The 27672-nt window shown below is 37.3% G+C and overlaps 1 protein-coding gene across 1 annotated transcript in view; it reads right to left on the bottom strand.

Moving 5' to 3' along the window:
• Positions 1-26185, bottom strand: part of MSH4 (mutS homolog 4) — a 96941-nt gene extending 70756 nt beyond the window's left edge. The window contains exons 1-7 of the mRNA XM_060006030.1: positions 25948-26185; positions 23001-23183; positions 16950-17110; positions 15544-15654; positions 12386-12501; positions 11317-11490; positions 6292-6464 (exon numbers count right to left, since the gene is read on the bottom strand). Coding sequence (XP_059862013.1) covers positions 6292-6464; positions 11317-11490; positions 12386-12501; positions 15544-15654; positions 16950-17110; positions 23001-23183; positions 25948-26185 — 1156 coding nt within the window. The remainder of the gene's footprint in view (positions 1-6291; positions 6465-11316; positions 11491-12385; positions 12502-15543; positions 15655-16949; positions 17111-23000; positions 23184-25947) is intronic.
• Positions 26186-27672: the final 1487 nt, after the last annotated feature.

Below are 27672 nucleotides of genomic sequence, written 5' to 3'. Positions count from 1 at the left end.
CACTTCTATGGTAATTATGTTAAAACTGTGGTTAAAAAATTAGAGTAAATAGGCTGAGTATACTATTATACTGTTATACTATTATATTATACTACCATGACATTTTATATGTGAGTCCACTAGTCAGACTCTCTTAAGCCCTCACATAGATTGGCCTTTCTCTTTTTCAGTCTCTTCCTTCTTCCTCTCCCCAAATCTACTGTAACAAACAAACAATGTTTCTAAAATAAGGATTTGACCATATATATTACTCTCTTGGTTTAGAATCATCACCTCCCTATTGATTTCAGGATAAAATCCAAACTTCTTAGCATTATATAAAGGCTTTTCATAAACCAGCCTCAATTCTCATTTCCTGCCATTCCCCAAGGCTTCAAGTCATAAATAACTACTGGCCATGCCTTAAATACAGCAAGTTCTTTTATAGCAATGTAAGTATAACTGCAGAAGCTTATGTTAACTCTATCTTCCTCAACTTCCCAGAAAAAGAAGTGTACCCTAGAAAGTAATGACTGCTCAGGATCACAGTCAGCAGCACCCATACCGGATCTTTATCCCAGCCACTGCATCCAAAACACATTTTTGTTACCCCTGTGCACATCAACATACCTTGCTCAGGCATGTTCCCTTTGTCTTGAGTATCATTTCTAGAATTCTCCTGTTGTCAAAATCCTACTCATTCCCTTAAGACAGAGCTAAAATATTATCTCTGTGAATCCTGGATTCTATATTTATCCCAGCTCCCTCCTCTATGTTTCCACAAAATATTAAATTATTATTGTGTTTTTCACACTGTATCATATTTATTTATTTAGAGTTCTGTGTCTCTAACATGAATGTAAGATCCCTGAGGACAAAAACTTATAACTTAATCTTCATGTTTTCATCCCTATTGTAGAATGCCTACAAGAAAGTACGTACTGTACTTTTTATGAGGTTCACATTCTCATATTTTAATAAACTATAAAAATTACCCTTGTTCTGTATTCCTGCTCTCCTACTTTATTACATGTTAAGATAAATTATAAACTGTCAAGATAAAGAAAATATAGAAATATTTAACATTTGTAGATGCCAATTTAAAACTTTCTATTATAAGGAATTATAAAACTTAAAATATATGAAAACTAAAGCTTCAAATAAAATCCAAGTTTTTCATTAAAATCTCATCATATAGAACATTATAATCTTTGGAACAACAGAATACAATTTTCAACATGTTTAATAATAAATCAATAGCTTAACAAATATGAACACCCATTATGTTCTAGACTCATATGGGAATCATCCAACAAAACATTCACTTACAATACTGTAAGATAAGTGCCATAACAAGATACTATAGACAACATATAGAAAAGATACCTAATATAGACTTGGGGAGCCAGAGAGGCTTCTAGAAGAAGTGACATCTAAACTAGGATGGTAAATTATGAACTGCAGTTGGCTAAAGAGTAGCTTGGGAGAAGAGGTTACAGAGAAGAAAGATAAAAGATTCTAGACAAATATTACAGAGTACAAAAGCCAGAACATGATACGCACTAAAACAGACCCACAGATCAATGGAACAGAAATAAACCCATGCACATATGATCAATTAATCTACGACAAAGGAGGCAAGAATACACCATGGGGAAAAGACAGTCTCTTCAATAAATGGTGCTGGGAAAACTGGACAGCTACATGTAAAAGAATGAAATTAGAATATTTTCTCACACCATATACAAAAATAAACGCAAAATAGATTAAACACCTAAATGTAAGACCTGACACCATAGAACTCCTAGAAGATAACATAGACAGAACACTCTTTGACATGAATGGTCAATATTTTTTTGGATCTGTTTCCTAAGGCAAAGGAAATAAAAATAAACAAATAAGACCTAATGAAACTTAAAAGCTTTTGCACAGCAAAGGAAACCACTGACAAAATGAAAAGACAGTCTACTGGATGGGAGAAAATATTTGCAAATGATATACCCGGGAAGGGGTTAATATCCAAAATATATAAACAGCTCAAATAATTCAATATCAAAAAAACAAATAATCCAATTAAAAAATAGGCAGAAGACCTGAATAGACATTTTTCCAAAGAAGACATACAGATGGCCAACAGGCACACGAAAAGATACTCAACACTGCTAATCATCAGAGAAGCACAAATCAAAACCATAATGAGATATCACCTGACACCTGTCAGAATGGCTATCATCAAAAAGACCACAAATAACAAATGTTGGCAAGGTTGTCAAGAAGAGGGAACCTTCATACACTGATGGTGGGAATGTAAATTGGTGCAGTCACTGTAGAAAACAATATGGAGGTTTCTCAAAAAACTAAAAATAGAACTACCATATGACTCAGCAATTCTACTCCTGGGTATGTATCTGGGTATGTATCTGAAAAAAACAAAAACACTAATTTGAAAAGATGCATGCACCCCAATGTTCACAGCAGCATTACTGACAATTGCCAAGATATGGAAGCAACTTAAGTGTCCATCAACAGATGAGTGAATAAAGAAGATGTGGCATATGTGTGTGTACATATATATGGAATACTACTCAGCCATAAAAGAAGGATGAAATTTTGCCATTTGCGAAAACATGGATGGGTCCTGGAGGGTATTATGCTTAGTGAAATAAGTCAGGCAGAGAAAGACAAACACTTATACATGGAATCTAAAAAATAAAACAAACGAAAGAGTATAGCAAAACAGAAACAGACTCACAGATACAGAGAACCACCTAGTGGTTAACAATGGGGAGAGGGTAGGGAGGAGGGTCAAGAAAGGGGTAGGGGATTAAGCGGTACAAATTACTATGTATAAAATAAGTGAGCTACAAGGATATATTATACAGCATAAGGAATATAGTCATTATTTTGTAATAACTTTAAATGGAGTATAATCTATACAAATTTTGAATCATTATGTTGTACAACTGACACTAATATTGTAAATCAACTATACCCCAATGGAAATAAATTAAATTAAAAAAATTTTAAAAGCCAGAACATGAGACAGGATATGTTCAAGTAACTAAAAGAAGTTCAATTATACTAGAAGGCAGAATGACAAGCGACGAGTAACAAGAGATGCTGTGGGAGGTGATAAAGAAATAGCCATCCAGAAGAGTTTGGATTTTATCCTAAACGTAATGAGAAGAGAATGAAGGATTTTATGCAAGTGGATATGTGGTAGCCCCACAAAGATGTCCCCATCTTAATCCCTGGAACCTTTGAATATGTTATCTGGTAAAGGGGACTTTGAAGATGGGATTAAGTTAAGCATCTTGAAATGGAGAGATTATTCTGGATTATTTGTTAGTCCCAAAGTAATCACAAGGGTCCTTATAAGAGGGAGGCAGGGAAATTCCCTGGCAGTCCAGTGGTTAGGGCTCTGTGCTCTCACAGCCGGGGGCCCAGGTTCTATCCGTGGTCAGGGAACTAAGATCCCACAAGCTGCGTGGCCAAAAAAGAAAAAAAAAAAAAAAAAGAGGGAGGTAGGAGGATCAGTCAAAGAGAGAAGATATAAGGACAAAAGCAGAGGTCAGAAAGTAGAGAAGAAACTATTCTGCTGGCTTTGAAGATGGAGGAAGGGCCATAAGCCAAGGAATGTAGATGACCTCTAGAAACTGGAAAGGCAAGGAAACAGTTTTGCCCCTAGAGCCTCCAGAAGAAACGGTGGACCTGCTAACACATTGATTTTAGCCCAGCAAAACTGATTTCTGACTTCCAGAACTGTAAGATAATAAATTCATGTTGTTTTAAGCAACTAAATTTGTGGTACTTTGTTACATCAACAACAAGAAACTAATGAAGAGTAATATGCTCAGATTTATATTTTCAAAACATCTCTCAGGCTCTCATATAGAGAAGAGACTGTAAAGAACAAGACTGGAGGAGGAAGCCAAACAGAAGGCTGCTGCAATAAATCAGATTATAGATAAATGGTACCCCAGGCTGGAGCAGCAGCATTGGGAATAGAAGCTAAACATGCAAGAGATATATAGAAAAGAGACTTTGCAAAATTTGATGATTAATTTCAGGGAAGGGAAGTGTCAAGAATGACTTCCAGGTATCTGGTTTGGTAAACAGCTTGGATGTAGAGCTATTCTCTGAAATCAGAAGGGATTGATTTAGAAGGGAAGATGGCACAGTTTGGACACATTAAATGTGAGGTGATTAAGGAACATCTAATAAGTGCTCAGTAGGCAATAAGATATATGGGGCTGAAGGTCTATAGAGATATCTGCACATGAGATGTAAATTTGGAAGTTACGAATACGTGAATGATAATTATAAGACCAAGAAGGTGGGTAAATCATATAATAAGAATATACGGGGTAAAAAGACAACCCAGGACATACCTTTGAAGAGCCATAGCATTTAGGGAATGAGCAAAGGAAAACAAGCCTAAAAAGAAGACTCAGAAGTCATTCTCACTTCCATTTGAAAGAAAGGACTCTGGGGTTTTTACTCTGTTACCCGATCAATGACAGAGCTTTCTGAAGACATTCCAAGACAGTATACAGTCCTGTAGTCTATTTGGAAATAGTAAAGATAACATTACAAGGGAGATACCCCATTGGTTTTGACTGGATAGTCATAAACTTGTTAAAGAAATGAGTGACAGAGCTTTAGAAAAAGGAAACATCAAAGAAATAGGAAGAAAACTAGGAAACTGTATAATCACAGAAGCAAAGAAAGGCAGTAATTCAATAAGGAGAGATTTTTGGCAGCACCAAAGAAGTTGGATTTCAAATAGGAGAACTAATATGTGTCCATTAAATTTAAAAACAATGAGACTATGGGTGAATGTTTTAGGCTGGGTGCTCCAGAAGCAGAGGCTGAGATGAAGATTCATGTGCAAGTAATATATTAAGAATTTGCTTCCACGAGAAACCAATAAAGAAGACAAGAAGGACAGGAAAGAGAAAAAAAGCCAAACAAAAGTATAATTTCAGGCAAAGTCCTATGGAAGGTAACTTCAACCGATCCTGTAGAAGGCTTGTGGACTTTAAGTTACATTCATGGTTTTTGCCAAAACAGTGTGAGACACCTGGGCTTTCATACTCCCACAACATTCAGTCATTTAAGGTCCACAAGGCACTTCTGGCACTCCGTGCCTGAGAGCAAAGCCCTCAAATAGCCTGAGGGCAGGCCTCTAAAGAGAGTCCAGGTACAGGCCATTAGAAGCAAAAGCACACATAGCAGGGAAAAGGGGCACAAAGAAAGGTAAAAGAGACCCAAGAAGATCTGGACAGAGAACCAACAATATCTGCTATAGTGACCTTGACAAGAGCAGTCTCAGTGCAGGAGTGAGCACAGAAACAAGACTGATTGATTAAGACGTAGTGATGAACAGAAGATAGTGTGTGCAGAAAATTTGTTTTCAACAAGATGTTTAATGGAAGAAGAGAGATAAGGTGTTGCTGTGAACAAGGCTGACCAGTTAAAAAGTGGCCTTTTTGTACCTTTCCCAAAGCCTCACAAAATACACAGGAATATATAGAAAAAAATGAATATACAAAACAACATTGGAAATGCAGAGTCACAGTCAGTATAATGTCAGAATTTTGAAGAAATTATACTAATTAAAAGGTATTTAGAATTGGACTTAGGAAAACCTAAAGGCTGTAAATGCCTTCTAGATTTTCAAGTACCACTTCCGTTTAGACCTCCAGAGCAACAGGAGGGGAGGTTGGGGAAGTGAGGTTATGGAAGACAGATCAAGTTGCTAGAAACCAGGAATTGGACTCGGATCAGTGCATATAAACTGCCCCTCCACCTACAGATTTAAAAAGAAAATTGCACTGCCATGCCAGTGAACAGATGCCAAGGGCAATTCTCTTCCTCATGTTATGAGTTGGATTGTATCCCCCAAAAAGAAACTTTGAAATCCTAAACCCTAGTATCTGAATGTGATATCACTTGGAAATTAGACCTTTGCTGATATCATCAAGTTAAGATAAGGTCATTAGGATGAGCCTTAATCCAACAGGACTGGTATCCTTTTAAGAAGACAATGTATTTTGTTAAAAAATTTGTATTTGGGCTTCCCTGGTGGCGCAGTGGTTGGGAGTCCACCTGCGGATGCAGGGGACAAGGGTTTGTGCCCCGGTCTGGGAGGATTCCACATGCTGCGGAGTGGCTGGGCCTGTGAGCCATGTCCGCTGAGCCTGCGTGTCCGGAGCCTGTGCTCCGCAACAGGAGAGGCCGCAGCAGTGAGAGGCCCGCGTACTGCAAAAAAAAAAATTGTATTTGTAAAAGTAGATGATATTCATTTACCTGACTGAAGTCCAAAAAAGAGTTCCTCATCTTGAAGCAGTTCTTGAACACAATCTAACCTCATGTTAATGGTTTCAACATCAATTAGAGGTTCTAATATATTAGAACAAAGTCTTCTACTTCCTCCAGGAGTCTTAGTGTAATTTAGAACACCAAAGAGTGTGTGACTGCTCCTTTAAAAACACAAGTTAGGAAAATTTCATTAAGTATACTAAGGAAAATCCAATAAAACTGTAATTTAACTTTTAAAATAATCCTATAATCTACGGTAGTGATTCTCAAACTTTAATATGCATACAAATCACATGAGGATTCTGATTCACTAGGTCTGGGATGAGGCTTGAGAATCTACGTTTCAAATACACTCTCAGGTGTGCTGTCAGTCAGTGAAGCACACTTTGATTAACAAGATCGACAGAAGCTTCTTGCATTTAGTTAATGACTTTTTTCATAGATCAGTTAACAATACTCAGACTAATATAAAATATTCTAGTCCATGGCATTCCATCAATAATAGCAAGATATCAACAACACATCCTTAAGGGAAGAACTTTTACACTGATAAAATGAGTAATATAATCACTCTGTTCTAACTTAAGAAGTTAGAGAATTATAAGTAAAAGAGAAAGAAAGAAAATAATATCAGGTACAGAAACTGTTAAAAACAAACAAACAAACAGAACTGTACAGAGAATGACCAGGAGGGTTGATTTAGTTAGGTTGGTTGAGAAAGACCTGTATGTATATTCGGCAGTTGAGTTAAGAAGGCATCCATGCCAAGATGATGATGAGATGGGAATAATGATGACAATTGATGGTGAGTATAGCTAACATATAGTGAACACAAAGTATGTGCCAGGCCTTATTCTAAGCACTTTACATATATTGACTTACTTAATTCTAACAATGATGGTATGAGATAGATGCTATTATTAACATTTTACAAGGGAAGAAACTGAAACACAAAGAAATTAAGTAACTTGCCCAAGGTTTCCAAATAAGTGAACAAGAAAAGAGTTACTGTTTAAAAGGGCAAAACAGAACAGCAATTTAAGCCCAGGTAGTCTTTCTGGCTCCAGAACCAGAAAGAAGACCAAAGTTGGTGGAGCACTGCAAGTGAGGGTAAGAATTAAGGGAGATGAATGAAGAAGTTGAAAGAGACCAGAACACATAAGTCCTTGTAGGCCACGGTAAAGAGTCTGAATTATATTCTAAATATAAAAGGAGCTCTGGAAGATTTTAAGCAGGAAAGTTCTAAGATCTAATTTCTGGTTTAAAAGGATCACACTCTGGCCACTAGGTTGAGAATAGACTAATTGCAGGAGGGGAAGAAAGCAGAGAGACGAGTTAGGGGCTATTACACTATACAGTAGTCTAGGCTAAAATGATGGAGGTATGGGTTAGGGTTGTAGCACCGGAAATGCTAAGAAGTGATCCAGAATATGTATGTACTCTAAAGGTTGAGTCAGGAGGATTTACTGACATATTGAATCTGGGTTAAGAGAGGAAAGGAAATAAAAATGACTCAAGTAATCAGACTGCCAAATTTTTGGTATATCAATTTAAACAAATTTTTAGGGAACTATTCAAATCAAGTCCTGGCTGGGAGTGGGGGTCATCATAGGTAAGTCACAGGCACAATTTTGAGAACTTGTCTTCTGCAGGAACAAAGGAGGTGGGGAGCATACCTAAATCTGCCATTTGCTATAGAAATCAATGGGTGAAACAGTATGCTGAACAAGTAACAAATCCATAGACGCATTAGAGCTATTCAGACAGTTCAGTAGATAGCATGCCCATCTTTTAACCTAATATTCTTTGGTTCAAGTCTGTGAAAAGACCTCAATTTCTTCTTTCAACTATAATATGAACTCTTGGAGGTCAAATATCCTATCATTTAATATATAGCAGGAACTCAAGCAATGTTTGACAATGATAATGGTAAACAATGATTAACTGTGAAATGTGACAAAGTAAAACTGAGTACGAAACCCTTTGTAATAATTACCAGTCTTGGTTATTGACTGTCTACGTTACCCCACGTTATTTTAATTTAGAAAGTCAATGACAGAGTACTTTATCCAGATATTATTTTATCTCTTTTTTCCTAGCAATAGAAAAAATATTATTTATTCACTAAGCTGAAAAGGAATAATTACAATTAATTATAAACTCCTTTAAAACGTTATAATTTTAGACCATCATTATTCAGTGGAACTACAAAGGTGTTGAGGTCACTACACTGACAATGACAAATAGTATACACAGTACTATTCTTACCTTTACTAAAAGTAGTGCCAACAGTACCTAGATAGATCTAAACTGTTCTTGATGATTAAAGTAAATAATTAAAAAAATTAGATATTATAGGTTTCTAAGTTTGTAACTGTAAATAATGTCTGGAGATTTCACATAATTAAAAGTGAAGCCAAGATAAGAGCACACAAAGTGACCGAAATACTTAAACACTATGGCTCTGAAATTGGCAGTGAGCACCTTAGGGTTTCAATTGTATAAAGTACTCTTTATTCTGTTCAGTACTCTTAATACTAAAATTTATGATTATTTTAAGTTTATCCGTTTCATTGATATCCAAAGTTATATTTAAGTACTGAAAGCTGAGATTTTACTCCAAGCTTACTTACTCCCAACTTGTACTTTACCAAAGTAAATAGCTTATGGTTTCCTTGCACATACCATATTGCTATATTGAAAATCATGCTTTCAAGACTTTGTTATTCACTGTCTTACTACCTTTTCTACTTCTTAATCTGGATAATTTCTTTTTTAAAAAATTATTTATTTATTTATTTTTGGCTGCATTGGGTCTTCGTTGCTGCGTGTGGGCTTTTCTCTAGTTGCGGCAAGCGGGGGCTACTCTTCGTTGTGGTGCACGGGCTTCTCGTTGCAGTGGCTTCTCTTGTTGTGGAGCATGGGCTCTAGGAACGTGGGCTTCAGTAGTTGTGGCTCGTGGGCTTTAGAGCGCTGGCTCAGTAGTTGTGGCGCACGGGCTTAGTTGCTCCACAGCATGTGGGATCTTCCCGGGCCAGCGCTTGAACCTGTGTCCCCTGCATTGGCAGGTGGATTCTTAACCACTGTGCCACCAGGGAAGCCCATGGATAACTTCTATTTATACTTCAAACCTCATATCAGGGAAAAAAAACCCTCATGTCAGGTATTATCTTCTCTAGAAAGCCTTTTCTAATTACTCCCCTTTTACTCCTTAACTAAGCCCAGTTAACTTTCTTTCTCTGCTATGATCCCATCATTTTTTTATGCAAACTTTCATATCACTATACAGTTGTCCCTTGGTACCTGTAGGGGATTGATTCTAAGACCTCTAGCGGATACCAAAATCCGAGGATGCTTAAGTCCCTTATATAAAGTGGCCTACTACAGTGGGCCCTGCATATCCACAGGTTCCATATCTGTGGATTCAACCAACTGTGGGTCCCTAGGCTACGGAGGGCCTGATGTACTTAGTACATGTTAATGATACTATGATACTATGCATCTCCTCCTTTAGACTAATTCCTCAAGGAGAAAAACCATTACTCACTAATTCTTTGTACCAAATTGAACCCATATTAAACTATATAGGTTTATGCCTACTATAAGCACCACCACAGGTTGATTACATTATCTTCTAATAACATTTTGATTCTAGTTTAGGTATCCCAACCACTATGAAATCTTATAAACACTGTGTGTTGGTGTGTGTGTGTGCACACACATGGGCAATCTCCCACTCTCGCTCTTATTCATGCTTACCATAAATATTCCTCTAAAGCTAACAATAAACCAATAAAACGAGCAATCTAGTCATACACAAAGACCAAGTTGATTCAACTATTTTCACCTTCTCAAATGATTATGTAGCCCCCTTGAATTTCCTGTATTTAATGCTTTTAAAACTTGTTATTTTAACTTTGTAGTATTCTGCACACAATTTTTTTTATTATGGTAAAACATATAAAACACAAACTTTAGCATTTTAACCATATTAAGCACACAAGTCAGTGTCATTAGGTACACTTGCAATATTGTGCAACCATTACCATCATTCATTTCTCATCATCCCAAACAGAAACTCTGAATCCATTAAACAATAACTCTCCCACTCCCCACTTCCCCTAGCCCCTGGTAACCTACTTTCTGTCTCTATAAATTTGCCTATTCTAGGTACTTCATATAATGGAATCATAAAATATTCTTCCTTTTGTGTCTGGCATATTTCACTTAACATGATGTTTTCAAGGTTCATACATCTCGTGGCATGTATCAGTATTTCATTCCTTTTTAAGGCCGAATGATATTCCACTGTTTGTATACACCTTATCTGTATACATCTTATTTTATCAGTCACTCATCGATGGACATCTGGTTTGTTTCCACATTTTGGCTACTATGAATAATGCTGCTATGAATATTTGTGTGCAAGTATCTGTTTGAGTCCCCATTCTCAATTCTTTTAGGTATATACCAAGAAGTAGAATGTCTGGATCATATGGTAATGCTATGTTTAACTTTTTGAGGAACCACCATGTGGTTTTCCAAAGTGAATGCACCATTGTACATTCCCACCATAAATGGATTAGGATTCTAATTTCTCCATAGCCTCACCAACAATTATTTTCCATTTACTTAATAATAACCATCCTAATGGGTGTGAAGTGGTAATTGTGGTTTTGATTTGCATTTCCCTAATGACTAGTGACGTTGAGCAACTTCTTAAGTGCTTATTGAACCTCTGTATATCTTCTTTGGAGAAATGTCTGCTCAAGTCTTCTACCTAGTTTTGAAATGGGTTGTTACTTTTTTTTTCTTGTTTAGTACAAATATATTTTTAAAACCTGATTTTGGTGAAACATCTGAGCAGCTCACCAACAATGGTATAAGGATTAAAAATATGTTTATTCAATATTTCTCCATCGAACAATTTAAAGAAATGTAAAGTAACTATTCATAGAAAAATATGACATAATATACTGATACATTTTCTAAGGAAAAAATAGATGATCTTACCTAGAGTCTTGATTATTAATTATTAATTCAAGGTTTTGGGTTGATGATGAATCTATCATAGCTGTCTGTTCACTACCCTGGAAACAAATCTTCAGCGATTTTGGTGCATAAACTGAATTTTGAATAAATTCAACATATTTTAATAAAGCTGCAACAGCTGCAAGGCAGTAATACCTGTAAAGTGACCGAAGATACATCACTATAAATCTTTGGAATAAAAAAAAGTATTGCTATAAAAGAAAACATTTATTTCACTTTAATATTAGCAAAATTGTAAATATTTGCATAGCATTGCTTAAAATCAAAGGGAAAAAGCACACCAAGTGTTCCTCATTTTTGATAACTAGTTAAATTACCTCTAAAACATAAAAGTTGATAAAAAGAGACAATTTTCTAAAGTCTGAGACTTAAGGGATATTAGACTCCCAATAGGTCACATGTTAGAAGTCAACATTCAATGGTAATTTGTGTCAATTTTTGATGTACTATTCTAAGTACACATTCAAATAATGTTGAAAAAGTCTGAGAGTTGTAAAGGTACAGTCAGGAGGTCCCAATGTATAGGAAAGCATGTTTTGATCTCGGTGACAGTAGTCGTCATGATTAACTGAGCGAACAAGTTGTCCAACCTGGCTCAAAGTAAGTATCTGTTCAGCATGTTATAAGAAATATCCATTCCAAAAATATCATTCCCTGTCTCATTCTGAAGGAGTAAAGGTATGAAGTAACAGGAACACAGCTTTAACTGTGTTTCACTTCTGTACCCTCACACTTCTAGTTTGCTGTAACTACTCGAGCTTTTCAATTCAAAGTAAAGTGAGCAGGAACCATTAAGGCAGTAGATTATGACTAATTTGGAGAAATTCCATAAAAGTTTAGTTAGCAAGATATGCCTTGTATATAAATTTTAGTTAACTATTTTACTATTTCAATAATTACTGAGTGTATTTTATAAGCCAGGCACTTTTCTAGGTGGTAGGGAATATAGCAAAGAATAAAACACACAAAAGACCTTTCCGTCCTGGAATACACACCAGAGATTTACTACTTGCCCTAAATTTTAACTTACTTGGATTGAACCTCCATTAGGACAGTGCTGAATTCTGTTATGCATAATTGTTCAATGTACTCTAATCCTTTTGTTTCATTGAAGTATTTCCTTTGGATAGTAGTGAAATTAACGTTCTGAAAAGAATTTTTAATTTCAAAATAAATTTTAAGTTTCATGCACTTGCCCAAAGCTGCTTTCTTAAATACATGCTCATACATGGGTAGATGACTTAAATATTGAATAAAGTTTATTTTTCATTATTTATTATTTTCTAGAGTTAAATAAGAAGTTTTCTTATTTACAAAAAGAATGATGGTCTGTCTTGCTAAGTGAATTATAGCAATCTGTAGCTCTTATTAAGCCACATTTACATGAAATTTAAGTAAATAAAAAATAAACATGAGAGTCTCTGACTTCTACTAATTTTATTGTACAGCAACAACAGCAACAAAGGTTTTACATTCAGCCTCATATACACTATCATAATTTAGAGAGGGTAAATCTTTGTAATACACTAGCTGGGGAAGCCAAAAATACCAATTCCAGCTATCAAATCTATGAAATGCTATCTACATAAGGTGAATTTAATTTATAGAATAAAGAAAAGCAGATAATGGAACTTTTTTTAAAAGAGCAAAAAAAAAAATGCATGCAGCTGCAGAGTACAAGGTCTGCCTACTTTGAATAAAAGTAATAGGTAAGAAAGGTATTAATAATATAATAACAATGGACCGTGAAAGAGCTGCAAGGCTGCAAAAAAAGTCATAAACAGGTAGGGAATTTGTTATTTGCCAAGATTGTTTGAAGAGTTATCTCATTTAATCCTCCCAATCACCGTATGATGTAAGTTTTGTATCAATATTAAGTACAATCTTCCTCTAAGTCAAATTCTGAGAAGTCAAGCAATTTTTCTAATATACAATTGATATGTTCCAGAGCTGAGACTTGAATTTGGATTTCTTTGACTAAAAAGTCCATGTTCCTTACACTTCATATTGCTTCTTATTTAACTGAGGTCTTTTTATGGTAAGTGTGATAATAATGATAACAATAACATTGATTTTCCCCTGTTTATAATGCTTTTATATCAAATATTTCTATGGCTCTCTCTCTCACTCCTATCAGGACTTTGCCCAAATGTAACCTCATCAGTGAGACCATTTCTGATTACCTTATATAAAATATTAATTCTCTAGGAGGTAGATACTATTATTGTCCCTATTTTACTGACGAATAAAAACTGAAGCTTAGAGAGGTTAACTTAATTTGCACACAGTCATTTAGAATCAGGATTTGAGACCACAACAGTATAGCTCCTCTATTCTTTTTCTTTTTTTAATTTATTTATTTATGTATTTATTTATTTTGGGCTGCGCTGGGTCTTCGTTGCCGCCCACGTGCTTCCCCTAGTTGTGGCGAGCGGGGGCTACTCTTCGTTGTGGTGCGCTGGCTTCTCATTGCGGTGGATTCTCTTACTGTGGAGCACGGGTACTAGGCACGTGGGCTTCAGTAGTTGTGGCACGCGGGCTCAGCAGTTTCGGCGTGCAGGCTCCAGAGCGCAGGTTCAGTAGTTGTGGCGCACGGGCTTAGCTGCTCCATGGCATGTGGGATGTTCCCGGACCAGGGCTCAAACCTGTGTCTCCTGCACTGGCAGGCGGATTCTTAACCACTGCGCCACCAGGGAAGTCCCTGGCTCCTTTACTCTTAAGCACTATGCTATATTGCCTTACATCTCAAGCGTAGTAAATGTAGGTTGTTTTCGCCTTTGGAGGATTCATCTATCCCACATTCTATGTTGTTCTGTCCATGTAGGACTGTCAATTACAGTACTCTGTGCCCCACAGCAAAAAGCAAATGACCTGGGATTAATCAATCATAGTGCTTTTACCCCCAGAAACAGTGATTAATCTAACATGTGGGAACATGAACAAAGCAGGAACAGTCAGGGTCCTTCTCTTGAATTCATATGTGGACACTGGAAGGAAGAAGTTAGTTTTTACTCTCAGTTGACTAAGCTGAGTTGACATCAGCCTGGAGCCATGAGCAATCATTTTATTAAACCTCACAGAAAGATGGCAGTAGAGATGAGAGTAAGGATAGGATCTATCCAACCATTTGGCTTCCCAGTTACATAAGCCAACAAATGTACCTTTTCACTTAAGCTACTTTAAGTTGAATTTCTGTTATTCACAACCAAAGGACTTAGAATGCTTAATCAATACAAAATAATGAAGGTATATGGAAAGGTATACATAAATAAGGGTGATGAAAAGAAGTCTAAAGTCATGAATGAAAGAGATAAAGAGTCCTGTCTAATAGAGACAATAGGTTTACAATAGGAACCATTTCTGGCAATGAGTCAAAGACAGTTGAGCTACAATGGATCTCTAAGAGCACAAGAAATCTTATATGACTGTAGATGCTGAATATATTAAGAACTATAAAGAACTCATTGGACCATAATCTCAACTTGGTTTCAAATGTGTTAAAGATTAAGTCTACAATGAAATATAATATTCTGAAAATAATTTGCACTCCTCAAGAACTATTCTAACTGCAATGCTGCCTACTTGGTTCAGAACCACAGCCTCCATTCCACAAAGCAGGGAGATGTGCTAAAGGGAAGAAATAAACCACATGGTAGACAGGCCCTTACTGAGAGGGAGAGTGTTGGCTGGATAAGGTTCCAGAGCACTTCCCTGTCACAGTCCCACAGACGGTGAGACAGTATGTGTTGCCAGGGGAAGCTGTAACAATTCTATAATATAAATCAAATTCTCCAAAAGAAAAAGTACTTGCTGATAGTTGCTATCCCCTAGAAGAATAAGAACTTCACTTTCAACCAGTCTGGCAGCACAATAAGTACTTTCCAGGAAGCTATACCTAAGGAAATCCATGCTTTCTCTAAGTGTCTGCTTCCTGTATACTCTGGGAAACCTCCTTATTACCTAAAAGATTTTTCCTTTTTTGCGAAGTATATCAAGGGTACCAAATCAAATCAGTGAATTCCTTGTCATTTTTATTGTATGTATTAATAGTCCCTAAGCTTAGGATTTGTACTTAGTGAGTACTTTAGGGTAAAGATACCCAAATTATTGTTCTTTAGGATGATATTATAAAATGGATTTTAAATAAGACAATCTTGAATGTTACTACTGAGAATAAAAATCACTTACCTTGAAATTTTCTGTGATGAGAGTAAACAACTTGGTTGAATTCCCCACAACACAAGCAGTATTTGACATTATTATTTCCAAAGGTGATAAAATTTTGAGTTTAGTGATCACCTAAAATTGTTTGAATAATTTATTAAATGTAAGCTTAGGATTCTCTAAAACCAAAAAAGTTTCGTATTTTTCTGAGAGATAAAATTAAGTCAGAGACATACAAAATCACAACTGTTCTAATTATATGTTTCAATTAAATATACTTCTAATGGTAATATGTCAAACATACATCCTATAAAATTATAAATACAAAATATTATCATAAGCATAGGCTATATTTTACTCACAATAGTTTGTATCAGCTCTAAGCCCCCAAATAATTTGAACATATCAAATATGTATTCCTAAAAAAATTTTTTTTAATAAATTCATCTACTCGGTATTTTATTCATCTCCATGAAAAACATAAACATTCAATAGCATAACTATGGTGATTCAATCAATATGGCCACACGGGTACAGCTCAGAAGTTGAAAAGTACAGAAACACAGATAAGAAACATCTGCTTTATGACTGATGCTTTTCACAGTCTAAGATGCATTTCTTAGAACTATTCTAGACACAGAAATACTTTATCAATATACTGAACATTCCCGTTTTTTAAAAAAACTTTTATCCTATTCTTTTTAAATTGCATAGAAATGTGAAATACCCAGATATGCAGTACTAATATCATTTAGGTTGTTAGGTATATTAAAAAATTAATTATTAGGTAGGGAAAGGAAGTCTACATACTGGGAACCATAAAGGGGAATTAGGGAAAGAAATAAAGAATAAAACATTAAAAATAACATAGCATTTAATATGTTTTAATAATAGTAATGGGGTCAAATACCTTTTTCGAATTAGGAGTAGACTACCTCTACCTGATAAGTCACACAAATTCCCATAACAACAGGCCAGTGGCCCAAGTTAATGATGAGTGATAGGAAGTGAAGGCAAGAAGTTGAGAGACTTAAATTATGACTGGTCTAAGACACCAGTCTCGCTTAGCTCTAGAAAATAAAATTCAAATACAGTTCAGTGGAAACAACCTTCTGGAGATAGCATTATTACATATTTTATCTTTGGAATGAGTCCAAGATTTATTAATTTGAAGATATTAATTTTAGAAACTAATATTAATAGTAATTTGGAATATTTAAGTAACACCAAAACATGTTATTTTAGAACAAAATAATATTAAAAAATTAAAATCAGATGTAAAACTTTATTGTAATTCAGAGTAACCTACATTGGTGCAATAATGAATAACCATTATTCTACCAAAAAGTAAATCAATTAGGAAAGCACTGACTTGAAAATCTGCAAAGTGCCCTCTAGATGAACCATTTTCTAGGAGTATAAATACTTACCTTTGCATATGTTGTGTTGTCTGCAAACTGAGATAATATAATTTGTGGGCTTTTTAAATCAATACTCGCCATTCCTATTTCACCTCTGGCAAGTCCTCTCCCTTCTACAACAGCTACAATAACTGATGGAGAGTGTGCAGAAACTGCAGATGAGGATGTAGCTATTAAAAAAAATTTTTTAAAAAAATGTATAAACATTAACAATACTTTCTAGTTCTTTCTCATAAAATCTCAAAGCACCAAGTCTAGGATACAGCTATTACTATCCAAGAAAAAAAGTCTCGTTTTGCTCATCAAAATATATCTTTCCATATATCCAGACCAAATAAAAATGTTAATTCTCTATTTTGCCAAAACTTAACTTCACATTTAGAAATAATAAACTTATACATTGTCTTATTTTGCATTTTATTGGAATGGAATGAAGTCATAAAGAAAAACTAAATTTGTGATCAGAAAACATATTATTTATCTTACCTTGTCATTTGAGAGCTATATGAATTTGAGCAAATTATTTCATAATAAATAATCATATATCACAAAATATAATGTTAATACCTGCCCTACCTAACTCAAGAGGTAGCTGAAACGCTCAAATGGGATAATAATATATATCAATGCATTTTATAAAGTATAAAACATTATATGACTATAAACTCCATTTATGAGATATCTGTGTAATGTTGGATATTTTATTAATGTGCCAAGAATGTTCCAAGTTCTTTACTTGAATTAACTTTACTTCTCATGATTCTATCAACAGACATCATTATTTTCTCCATTTGCTTTTCAGGAGACTGAAGCATGAATGGAACTGGTAGAACTTGTATACAGGCAGCCTGGTTCCAGACCTGGTGCTCTTAACCACTACATATATTAGTGATTTTGAGATCTATGCCTGACAAACCATAAATATTCAGGTAAGTAGTTTAACCTTTCTAAATTTACCATTTCTTTATCTGTAAAGTGGAAATACCAAAACTTTTTAACAAAGTTGTTATATAAGAAGTAAACATAATATAGAAGGGTTTTATAAAGTATTTGAAATTATAAGGCATTATTCATGGATAACAAAAAGTCAGACTACTAAACATACCTAAAATTTTATTTTCAAAGAAGCAAAATTGTCTTTTATCCCCTTTGCAACCTTTCAATACACCTTTTCTCCCCTCCTCACCCTCCCTAATCTAGAATCCTTTTTTCTTTTCTATTCTGTTGTAACACCTACAAAATTATTTTTACATTTATGCTATTTTAGTCAGTAGTCAACTTAAAGAGTTCATTTAAAAATCTATTGTGTCTAGATCTCAGAACGTTTTTTGCCATTAAAGCCTTGTTATACATGGTGATTGAGTTTATATTAGATCTATAGAAGTCAATTTAAGTTCTGCAATTGAATATGACCTTCCCATTCTTAACTGGAAACTTAATATCAAGTTTCAGTACTTGGAAGTTCAGTACACACAGAAGACATCTCCCTTAAACTTTAAAAGAACATTTACACTGTTATCCCTCTGTTATAAGTAATACTAAAATAAGCATCATAGTACATAAAGCTTTTTTCTGGGTCTCTTATTATTTCCCTAAATTGGCTCCTTATAAGTCAAATTACTGAAAAAAGGAAAACCATCACTTTTAAAGGATCTCACATATACTCCCACATTTCTTTTCAGGATTGTACCAACTTTTAATTCCATCATCAGTATATGAGAAAAACCAATCTTACTGAATCCTTACCATTACTAACTTCTGCAATGTATTACTATTGTTGTTATTAGCTAGTTTAATGGACTGGTGCTTTAAATGTGTATTTTTTTAAATTACTATCAAAATTGAACTTCACTTAATATATCCATTTGTTTTCTATATTTTGAGATGTTTACATCCTTTTTGCACAATTTTTACTAGGTCTGAATGTTTTTCAACCTGTTTCTTTGAGAATCTTGTAAATCAATGACAACAACTTATAGTTGCTACTAATCTTGCTATTTTTGATGTCACAAAGATTTTTGTTTTTGTATAGAAAGTCTTTTCCTTTATAATTTCTTCCATTACTTTTCTGCTACGAAACTCCTCCTTCATTGAGACATTTGATATTCACTACTATTTTCTTCTAACTTTTTGAGTTGTTTAGTTCATTTTGATCTCATTTGGGCAGAACTTTGAGCAGTACATTTGGTTCTCCACCTTGTCTGGCTTGTCTGGAATGAAAGATAACCAGAAGTACAGACTTAGATTCATTCATAAGCAGTTGCTAATGGTTTAGCTGAATGGTCAGGGACTTGGAAGGAACAGAACTGGAAGATAGTGACAAGGAAAGTTGGGGAAGAGGTATGTGGATGGATCTCTTAGAACGGGCATAGACTTTGAAAATATTTGTCTCGTGTGAATGCTCACCAAAGGGCATCCACTGTAAAGGAGACTCTTGATAACAGTGGACAAAATGATACACCCTATGATGTCAATTAGCCTCTTTTCCCAGCCACCAGTGTTTCCTTAATAGACCCATGAACAAATCGGCCATGGTGGCATGGTGGCCATGGTGGCAAGAATGGAAACTATGCATCAGCTCAACAACGTGAACTTCCTCTTACGAAGGCTGAGCTGGTTAACCCCTCTGCTGGCCAGCAGCAGAGATCAACATAAATGCCCCATACAGTACCATTCCCCAGAGGGACAACATACCACCTGATGGTAGGTTGATTACACTGGATTTCTTCCATCAAGGAGGGAGCAGATATTTGTCCCCACTGGAAAAAACACACATTTTAGATGCAGATTTGCCTTCCTTGCCCACAGTGCCTCTGCCAGCATCACGATCTATGAACTTACAGAGTGCCTTATCCACCATCATGGCATTTCACACAGTATTGCATCTGATCAAGGAACTCACTTCACAGCAAAAGAAAAAAATGCATCAATGGACTCTGGCCCATTGAAACAACTGGTTTTACCACATACCCCATCACATAGAAATGCCTGGCTTAGCTGAAAGGCAGAATGACTTACTGAAGACTTAATGCCAATTGGAAGACAATATCCTAAAAGAATGGGGCTCTGTCTTACAGGATGCAGTTTACACTTTGAATCATAGATGCTGTATTCCTCATAACCAGAATACACAGGTCCAAGAATCATGAGGAGGAAATAGGAGTGGCTATTCTCACTTCACTATTATCCCGATCAACCCACCCAAAGAATTTTTGCTTCCCATTCTGGCAACTTTGAGCTCTGCTGATTTGGAGATCTTAGTCTCCACAAGGTTATTGGTTCCACCAAGTGACACAGCAATGATTCCACTGAATTGGAAGATGAGATTGCCAACTGTCCATTTTAGGCTCCTTAGTTATGCTACTGAACCAATAGGCAAAAAAAGGGGGGGGAGGGGTTATCTATGGATGGGGTGGTTGCTCCTAACTGCCAAGGGGATATCATGTCGGTATATACAATGGAGACAAAGTGGACTATATATGGAGCCCAGGGGGTTCTCTAAGGCAGCGGTCCCCAACCTCTCTTGGCACTGAGGACTGGTTTCGTGGAAGACAATTTTTCCATGGATGGGGGAGGGGTAGGTTCAGGCGGTAATGCAAGCGATGGGGAGCGGCTGTAAATATACATGAAGCTTCGCTCGCTCACCCGCCGCTCACTTCCTGCTGTGCAGCCCGGTTCCTAACAGGCCATGGACAGGTACTGGTCCACGATCCGGGAGATGGGAACCCCTGCTCTAAGGCACGCCTTAGTATTTCCAATAGTAAATGTTAATGGAAAACTACAGCAACCAATAAGAGGCAGAATGACCAAGGACTCAGACCCTTCAGGAAAGAAGGTCTGGATCAGTCCACCCGTATTGCTGCAGGTAAGGGAAATATAGAATGGGTAGTGGAAGAAGGAAGCCATAGATATCAACTATAACCTCGTGACCAATTACAGAAATACAAACTGCAGGGCTTCCCTGGTGGTGCAGTGGTTGAGAGTCCGCCTGCCAATGCGGGGGACACGGGTTCGTGCCCCAGTCCAGGAAGATCCCACGTGCCGCGGAGCGGCTGGGCCCGTGAGCCATGGCCGCTGAGCCTGCGCGTCCGGGGCCTATGCTCCGCAGCGGGAGAGGCCACAACGGTGAGGGGCCCGTGTACCCGCCCCCGCAAAAAAAAAAAAATACAAACTGCAGTAGCTTTGGATATTTTCTCTATGCTTTGTTATATGCATGTTTATTTGTATAAACTAACCATTTTTCTCTTTTCACTTTTAAACAATTTATGCACAAGTTATTGGAGGTTAACTTTACAACTTAGTCTTTAAGTAACACAATATTCAGTGGGACCACGACTGAATTTGAGATAATTAATATGCAATGACTGTTGGGACTATGAATCTTCTCATTTTGGGAAAGAGTGAGAACCCCCTCACTTGTAAGTACAGATGTATACATCCTGTTAGGTAGAAACACAGAGTTATTCTGTTGTTGTAAAGGAATCCAAATGTGTGTAGAATGACATATATGGACATTGAATAGCCAAAGGAGTTACGCCAGTTATCAATTTATTGTCACTCGGCTCCAAATTCACACTTCAATGTAAGCTCTGCAACAGTGGACAGAATTGCTGTATATTTCTCCTTTAAAGTGCGCATAATGTATACTCCAATAAAGATGTTTAAAAGAAAAGTATGCATAATGTTAAGTTTTCTCAATGGAGGGCACTGGAGGGACCTTGCATGATGAAGGGCTCTCTGGCAGTTTCCACTGGGTCAGCAGTGTAGGTATGAGGACATCTGGTGGTGATGTGCCCAGCTACATACCCAGAATGTGCTGTCCTCTGGCAATCACACAGCCGCAGCATGGCACGGTAACAATCATCTTACAGCCTTCTCAACAGAGATATCCTGCATTCCAGGCCTCCTGCCCATACTAATTCCTTTGGCTTTTTCACTCTCTGTTCAGTCTGTCTCCCATAGTCCTCTTGATGCCACCACCCCTCCCAACAGCGAGACTGTGTGCTCCAGGCCTCCAACCCACACCAGAGCCCACTCCCATTGCACAGCCATGTTCTAGCCATCAGCTGTAGTTCACCCACCCTGCCCGCTTCCTGTTTGCCTGGCCTGGCAAATCTGCGGTCACTACTGAAATTGCCATTCAGTATTCACCTTCTCCAAAGAGGTCAGTACCCCAGCGTTGGAAATGGGACCCAGAAGGGGGCCACTTCCAAGTAGGACCTCTTAGGAGTCCCCTTAGCCCTAGGGTGCCTCATAGAGTTTCTTTTATCCTATAGTTACTCTTTTATGAGTTTAATAATTCTTTATATTAAATCTTCCCTGTTTAAATTATTGTATGGTTCTACTTCAGATTGTATCTTCACTGCTACAGTCTCTGTCTTCATGGAGTTTATAGTCCAGCAAAGAAGATGGACAACTTAAAAAAGATAATCAACCTCATTTATAACCAGGAAAATGCAAATTCAGACTATAGTTAGGTAGTATTTTACAACTGCTAGACTGGCAAATATTAAGGAGTCTGACAGTACCAAATGCTGGATAGGATACAGATCAACAAGAACGCTCATATATTGCTAGTAAGAGTGTATGTTGGTAGAACCACTCAGAAAAACAATTTGTCATTATTTTGCAAATGTATACATTCATATATCTTTGAACCAAGAGATGTTTACACATGTAGACCTATTTCACCCATTTTCCCCTCAAGAAAATCTACATTTAGATAAATTCTAAAATTTAAGTATTAAAAAATCATTCAATAGTATTATCAGGATCAACTTTTAGATTTAAGCAAACATATAGAAGGAAGGGCTTTCTCTTTCTTGTGCCTTTTTTGTCACAATGATAAAATAATGTAGACCTGCATTTTTTAACAAACAATATCACAAACTATGTAGACTTATTAATCCAGCTTCAAATTGTAGATATGGCTAAACTGATGTATTTATCATTCAGTCTTCCATATTAGTTATAAGTAACTTCATATTAACTTAACTACCCTAATATATAATTTTTAAAAGTTTCAAAAGATCAATTAGGCCAATATTCCACTCACTTTACCTGAATATTCCATTTGCAGTGTCCAACTTTTATAACCTGGTCTCTGGGGATTTCCAGCAGATAATGGAGTTTTTAGTATTTGAGGATAATTACTATCTCGCGCAGAGGATGAGCTTGTACCGAGAGTAAAATGTGATGCAAGTGTGTTTTCTGCATAAGATCTTTTGTTTGTAAAGTATGAATCTAAATTCAAAAAAAATTAAATATCAGTTCTTAAAGATTCCAAATTATGCAATGTTGTACTAATTCTTATAATCTCTATAAAACTTCACCTGATAATGATTTTTTAGTGTAACAAATTATGACAAGTTTAACATTACTGATAAATAATCTTGTACTAAAGTATAATGAAAAGTGCTTGCTAGTATGTCTTTTTCTTATACAAGTTGACTGAGACTATTCTTGCTAAAATCACAAACTACCTTCTAATCTTCAAATATACCAGATATATTTTCTTTGTATAGTAATTATAACACATCTTTTCCTCTGTTGACCTCTTCATTGAAACTGTCTCCTCCCAGATAACTGGTGTAAAGAGTTTTAGGCTCACTTCGATTCAGTTCCTTGTTTAGTTATTTACCTGCTGATATAAGACATTACCTATTTTATAGGGTTGTCATAAAATATGAAGGAATGTACATAAATAGCCTAGCATAGTGTCTTGGCACATGGGAGGTTTTTTTGTTTGTTTTTTACTTGAAGTATAGTTGATTTACAATGTTGTGGGCACACGCAGAAGTTCTTAAAAGTATATATTGGGTCTCTTTTCTCCTCTTCCCCTTGATTTCCATGACAACTCTCTATCTTGATTCTCCTTAAACCACTTCTTTTTAGTTTCCTTTGCCAGGTCCTTTTTCCCTCTGTCTGACTCTTGACTGTTGGCTTCCCAAGGTTCCATACTTTTTCACTTTCTCTCAAAATCAAAATTATACATTTTCTCTGGGCATCTCATCTATTATTTTGGTTTCTATTAATATCTATTTCCTGACAATTCTCAAACCTTCATATACAGCCCTAACTCCTCTCCAACACTATAAACCATGGGGTGGCAAACTCCCTCTGTAAAATTGGGACAAAAGAAAAATCTACCTTGCAGAATTATTGTTAGGATCAGAGATACAAAATGCCAAGTAAGAAGCTAGAACAGAGTAGTGCTCGTTAATTAGTGGATGTTATTACTGTTGAAAAAGCATTTCAGGAAGGGGGGATTATATTGACAACGTAAACATGTATGTTGCCTTGGAGGAACTGCAAGTAGGTCAGTTAGGTTAGAAAGTAGGGTAATTATTAAGAAATGGTAAGAGATAAGACTGCAAAAATTGAAAACAGATCCCAAATGGCCTTGGATGTCCTGATAAAGAATATGATTAAAAAAAAAAGTATGATTTTTTTAACTGCAAACACAGAGTCACGGACTGAAGTGCCAAGGGACATAAGATTTTCATTTTCTGGGACCTCCCTGGTGGTGCAGTGGTTAAGGATCCACCTGCCAAGGTAGGGGACACAGGTTCAAGCCCTGGTCCGGGAAGATCCCACATGCCGTGGAACAACTAAGCCCGTGCACCACAACTACTGAGCCTGTGCTCTAGAGCCCATGAGCCGCAACTACTGAGCCCGCGTACTGCAACTACTGAAGCTTGTATGCCTAGAGCCTGTGCTCCACAAGAGAAGCCACTGCAATGAGAAGCCTGCACACCTCAACGAAGAGTAGCCCCTGCTCGCCACAACTAGAGAAAATCCGGCGCGCAGCAACGAAGACCCAATGCAGCCAAAAATAAATTAATTAATTTTAAAAAAGAGAGAATTAAAAAAAGATTTTCATTTTCTATATAACTCTAGGGACACTGTAAGTAAGCTTGAAAGAAAGAATACTTAGGAGTATGAGGCAATAAGTCCGACATAAAATCATAAGGGCCTGTAATGGCACAGAGATAGAAAAGTACATAATTATTTAAAAGATAAAGTTAGATAGAATTTAACTATTTGGATGTTATGAGTGAGGGAATACTCGAATTATTGGTCTCCTAGGTTTAAGATTTAGAAAACCCAATGACTGAGATAAGTAAGAGAAACAGGTTGAGGAGCTGCAGAGAAATGAATTAAATTAATCATATAGTGAGTCTGAGGATTTCCACTGGTTCCTCACCAGAAACTTCAGAACTGTCTGAAATAGGAATCTGGAGCATAGATGAGATCTGGGCTGTGGTGATAGTCACATCCAGACAGAAGTGGCCTAGGAAAAAACCTCCAAGAACAAACCAATAATTCGGGAACTAACAAAGGTAAGCATAGTTCTCTGGAAGGCAGGAGAAAAACAGGGGAGTGGAATCAACGAAAGCAAATTAAGACGGTTTAAGAGAAGACCGGTCAAGAACATTAAACACAGTGGAAAGGTCACACAAGATGAACTGAAAAGTGACCATTGAATTTGGCATTTGTTACCTTATCATTGACTTGCAATGTTGTCTGGAAAAAAAGGTGATGGTTTTGCCATGGAGAGTGACTGAATATAAAATAAACGAGTTGAACTCTCCTTGAAAGACATTTTTCAGACTAAACATATCATTCACCTCAATTAGATAAAATGTTAAATCTGGTCTGTTTCACGGCATCCTAGAAGGACTTGGTGAGTTAAGCTCAGGAGCCGAGAAGTTCACCATTTCTATCACCAAACTCATGCACAAATTCAGGCATCTGTCATTAGGGGCAGAGAGCTGGGACATCACACCGGATGTTAATGCAACCCGCCTCAGAACCGAGCCACCCGCCATCACAGCCTAGTAATGAAACTAGTTTGAAGAGTCCAGCCCTTTAGCCACTCAGAAACACTAAATTCCCGGAGCATCCCATTCTCATGTTCCAAACAAACCCCAACTGATAACTTCTCTGTGGCAACCACCAACCACAGCTCCCTGAGCCTCCGGGAATTCACACAACCGCTCCTTGCCTTGAGCTGGCCGCGCGCTGGGCGGGTGCCGAGGGAGGCTGCTGCTGCCGCTCCGGTCGCCCGCCGCTCCAGACGTGCCTGGAGGGGAGGACGAAGAGGCGGCCTGGGCTGAAGGACATCTCTGAGGAGTCTCCTGGAGTCCGAAATTGTAGCGGGGACCCTGGGACCGAGCCTCTACCGAGGAAGGGGAAACCGCAGGGACAGAAGGCGAAGTTGGTGGAATCTCAGGCCTCAGCATGCTCACAAGCCCTCTCAGAACACCGCTCCGCAGGGCCCAAAGGCATAAGCGACGCCGGGAAAAGTGCGAGTATGGTGCGCAGGCGCACGAAGCCGCATGGGAAAAGTGCGAGTATGGTGCGCAGGCGCACGAAGCCGCATGGCGCAGGCGCAAGAGCCCCTGCTGCAACCGCCCACCTTCCCCGCCCCTCCCCCCCCATCCACACCGAGGAATGTACTTCCAGGCGTTCCGGTCCCGTCACCTCCCACAGGATTTGGTCGAGCTAAATGTAAGGTACAGACCTCCTCAGCTGAAAGGAATTCTGGGCCCATCAATCCAACTTGGCAGGCCCATTATTCGCACTGCACCTTATTTCCTTATCTCAAGGTGTTTGGGGCTAACATTCCACACATACCTCCAAATACACTAGTTTCTTTTTAATTACATAAACTGCCATCACTGTGCACGCAGTGCCTGTGATAGTGGAAACAAATTTAATGCTCACACAGTAGTACAAACCATTTAACATTGGTTTCCTGGCTAAAGAGCCACTAACCCCTTACAGCTTAAATATTCACAGGGCTGTTATCACTGCAAGATTGCCCTTCACCCAGTAAGCATATGGCTGTGTGCACAGTATAGGAGGAACCAGGTTAAGAAGAGTTATCTCTTGGACAGTTTCCTATTTCTAGTACTGGGTTTTCACACATAGGTATGAACTGGTTAAGAGCAGACTACAAAAACTCAAACTAGCTTTACAACAAATGACCTTTGGGAAATTTTGTGCCTGCTTACTTTTCTTGAATACACAGTAATACCAATTTCGTAGAGATGCCAGGATTGGAAACAGAATACTCTGGATACCATTAGAAGAAATGCATTACTCAATTCATGCAATTATTAATATGTCAATAAATCAGGTATTCATAGAACAGTTCATCCGCATGCAATGACTGCAGTCCTCAAAACTCCAACTTCCAATGACAGCACTTAAATAAAATTATGTTCCATCCAATGACTTCCAAACCTTCAGAAACAAAATACTGGCAATGCAACTCAAACCCTTCAAATTAGTGAACTGTTAAAAAACAATGCTAGGGCTTCCCTGGTGGCACAGTGGTTGAGAGTCCGCCTGCCGATGCAGGGGACATGGGTTCGTGCCCCGGTCCACCGGGTCCGGGAAGATCCCACATGCCACGGAGTGACTAGGCTCATGAGCCATGGCCGCTGAGTCTACATGTCCGGAGCCTGTGCTCCGCAACGGGAGAGGCCACAACAGTGAGAGGCCCGCATACCGCAAAAAAAACAAAAAAAAACAAAAAACAATGCTAGACATTTCAATCTCACATTGGCCAAGTGTTGAGAATCATCACTATACACATGTAAGATGGTTCTCTAACTCTTACACAGGGTATTGCAAAGACACTTGAGCAAATTTCAACTTCCATCAAGAAAAATGTTCATTAAAATTCTTCATTTTCACCAAGAACATAAAACTCTTATAAGAG

The sequence above is a fragment of the Delphinus delphis genome, chromosome 1, assembly GCF_949987515.2.
Source record: "Delphinus delphis chromosome 1, mDelDel1.2, whole genome shotgun sequence".
In the NCBI taxonomy this organism is placed as follows: domain Eukaryota; kingdom Metazoa; phylum Chordata; class Mammalia; order Artiodactyla; family Delphinidae; genus Delphinus; species Delphinus delphis.
The sequence above is the reverse complement of the archived record's forward strand: the minus strand, read 5'-3'. Positions and strand labels throughout refer to the sequence as shown.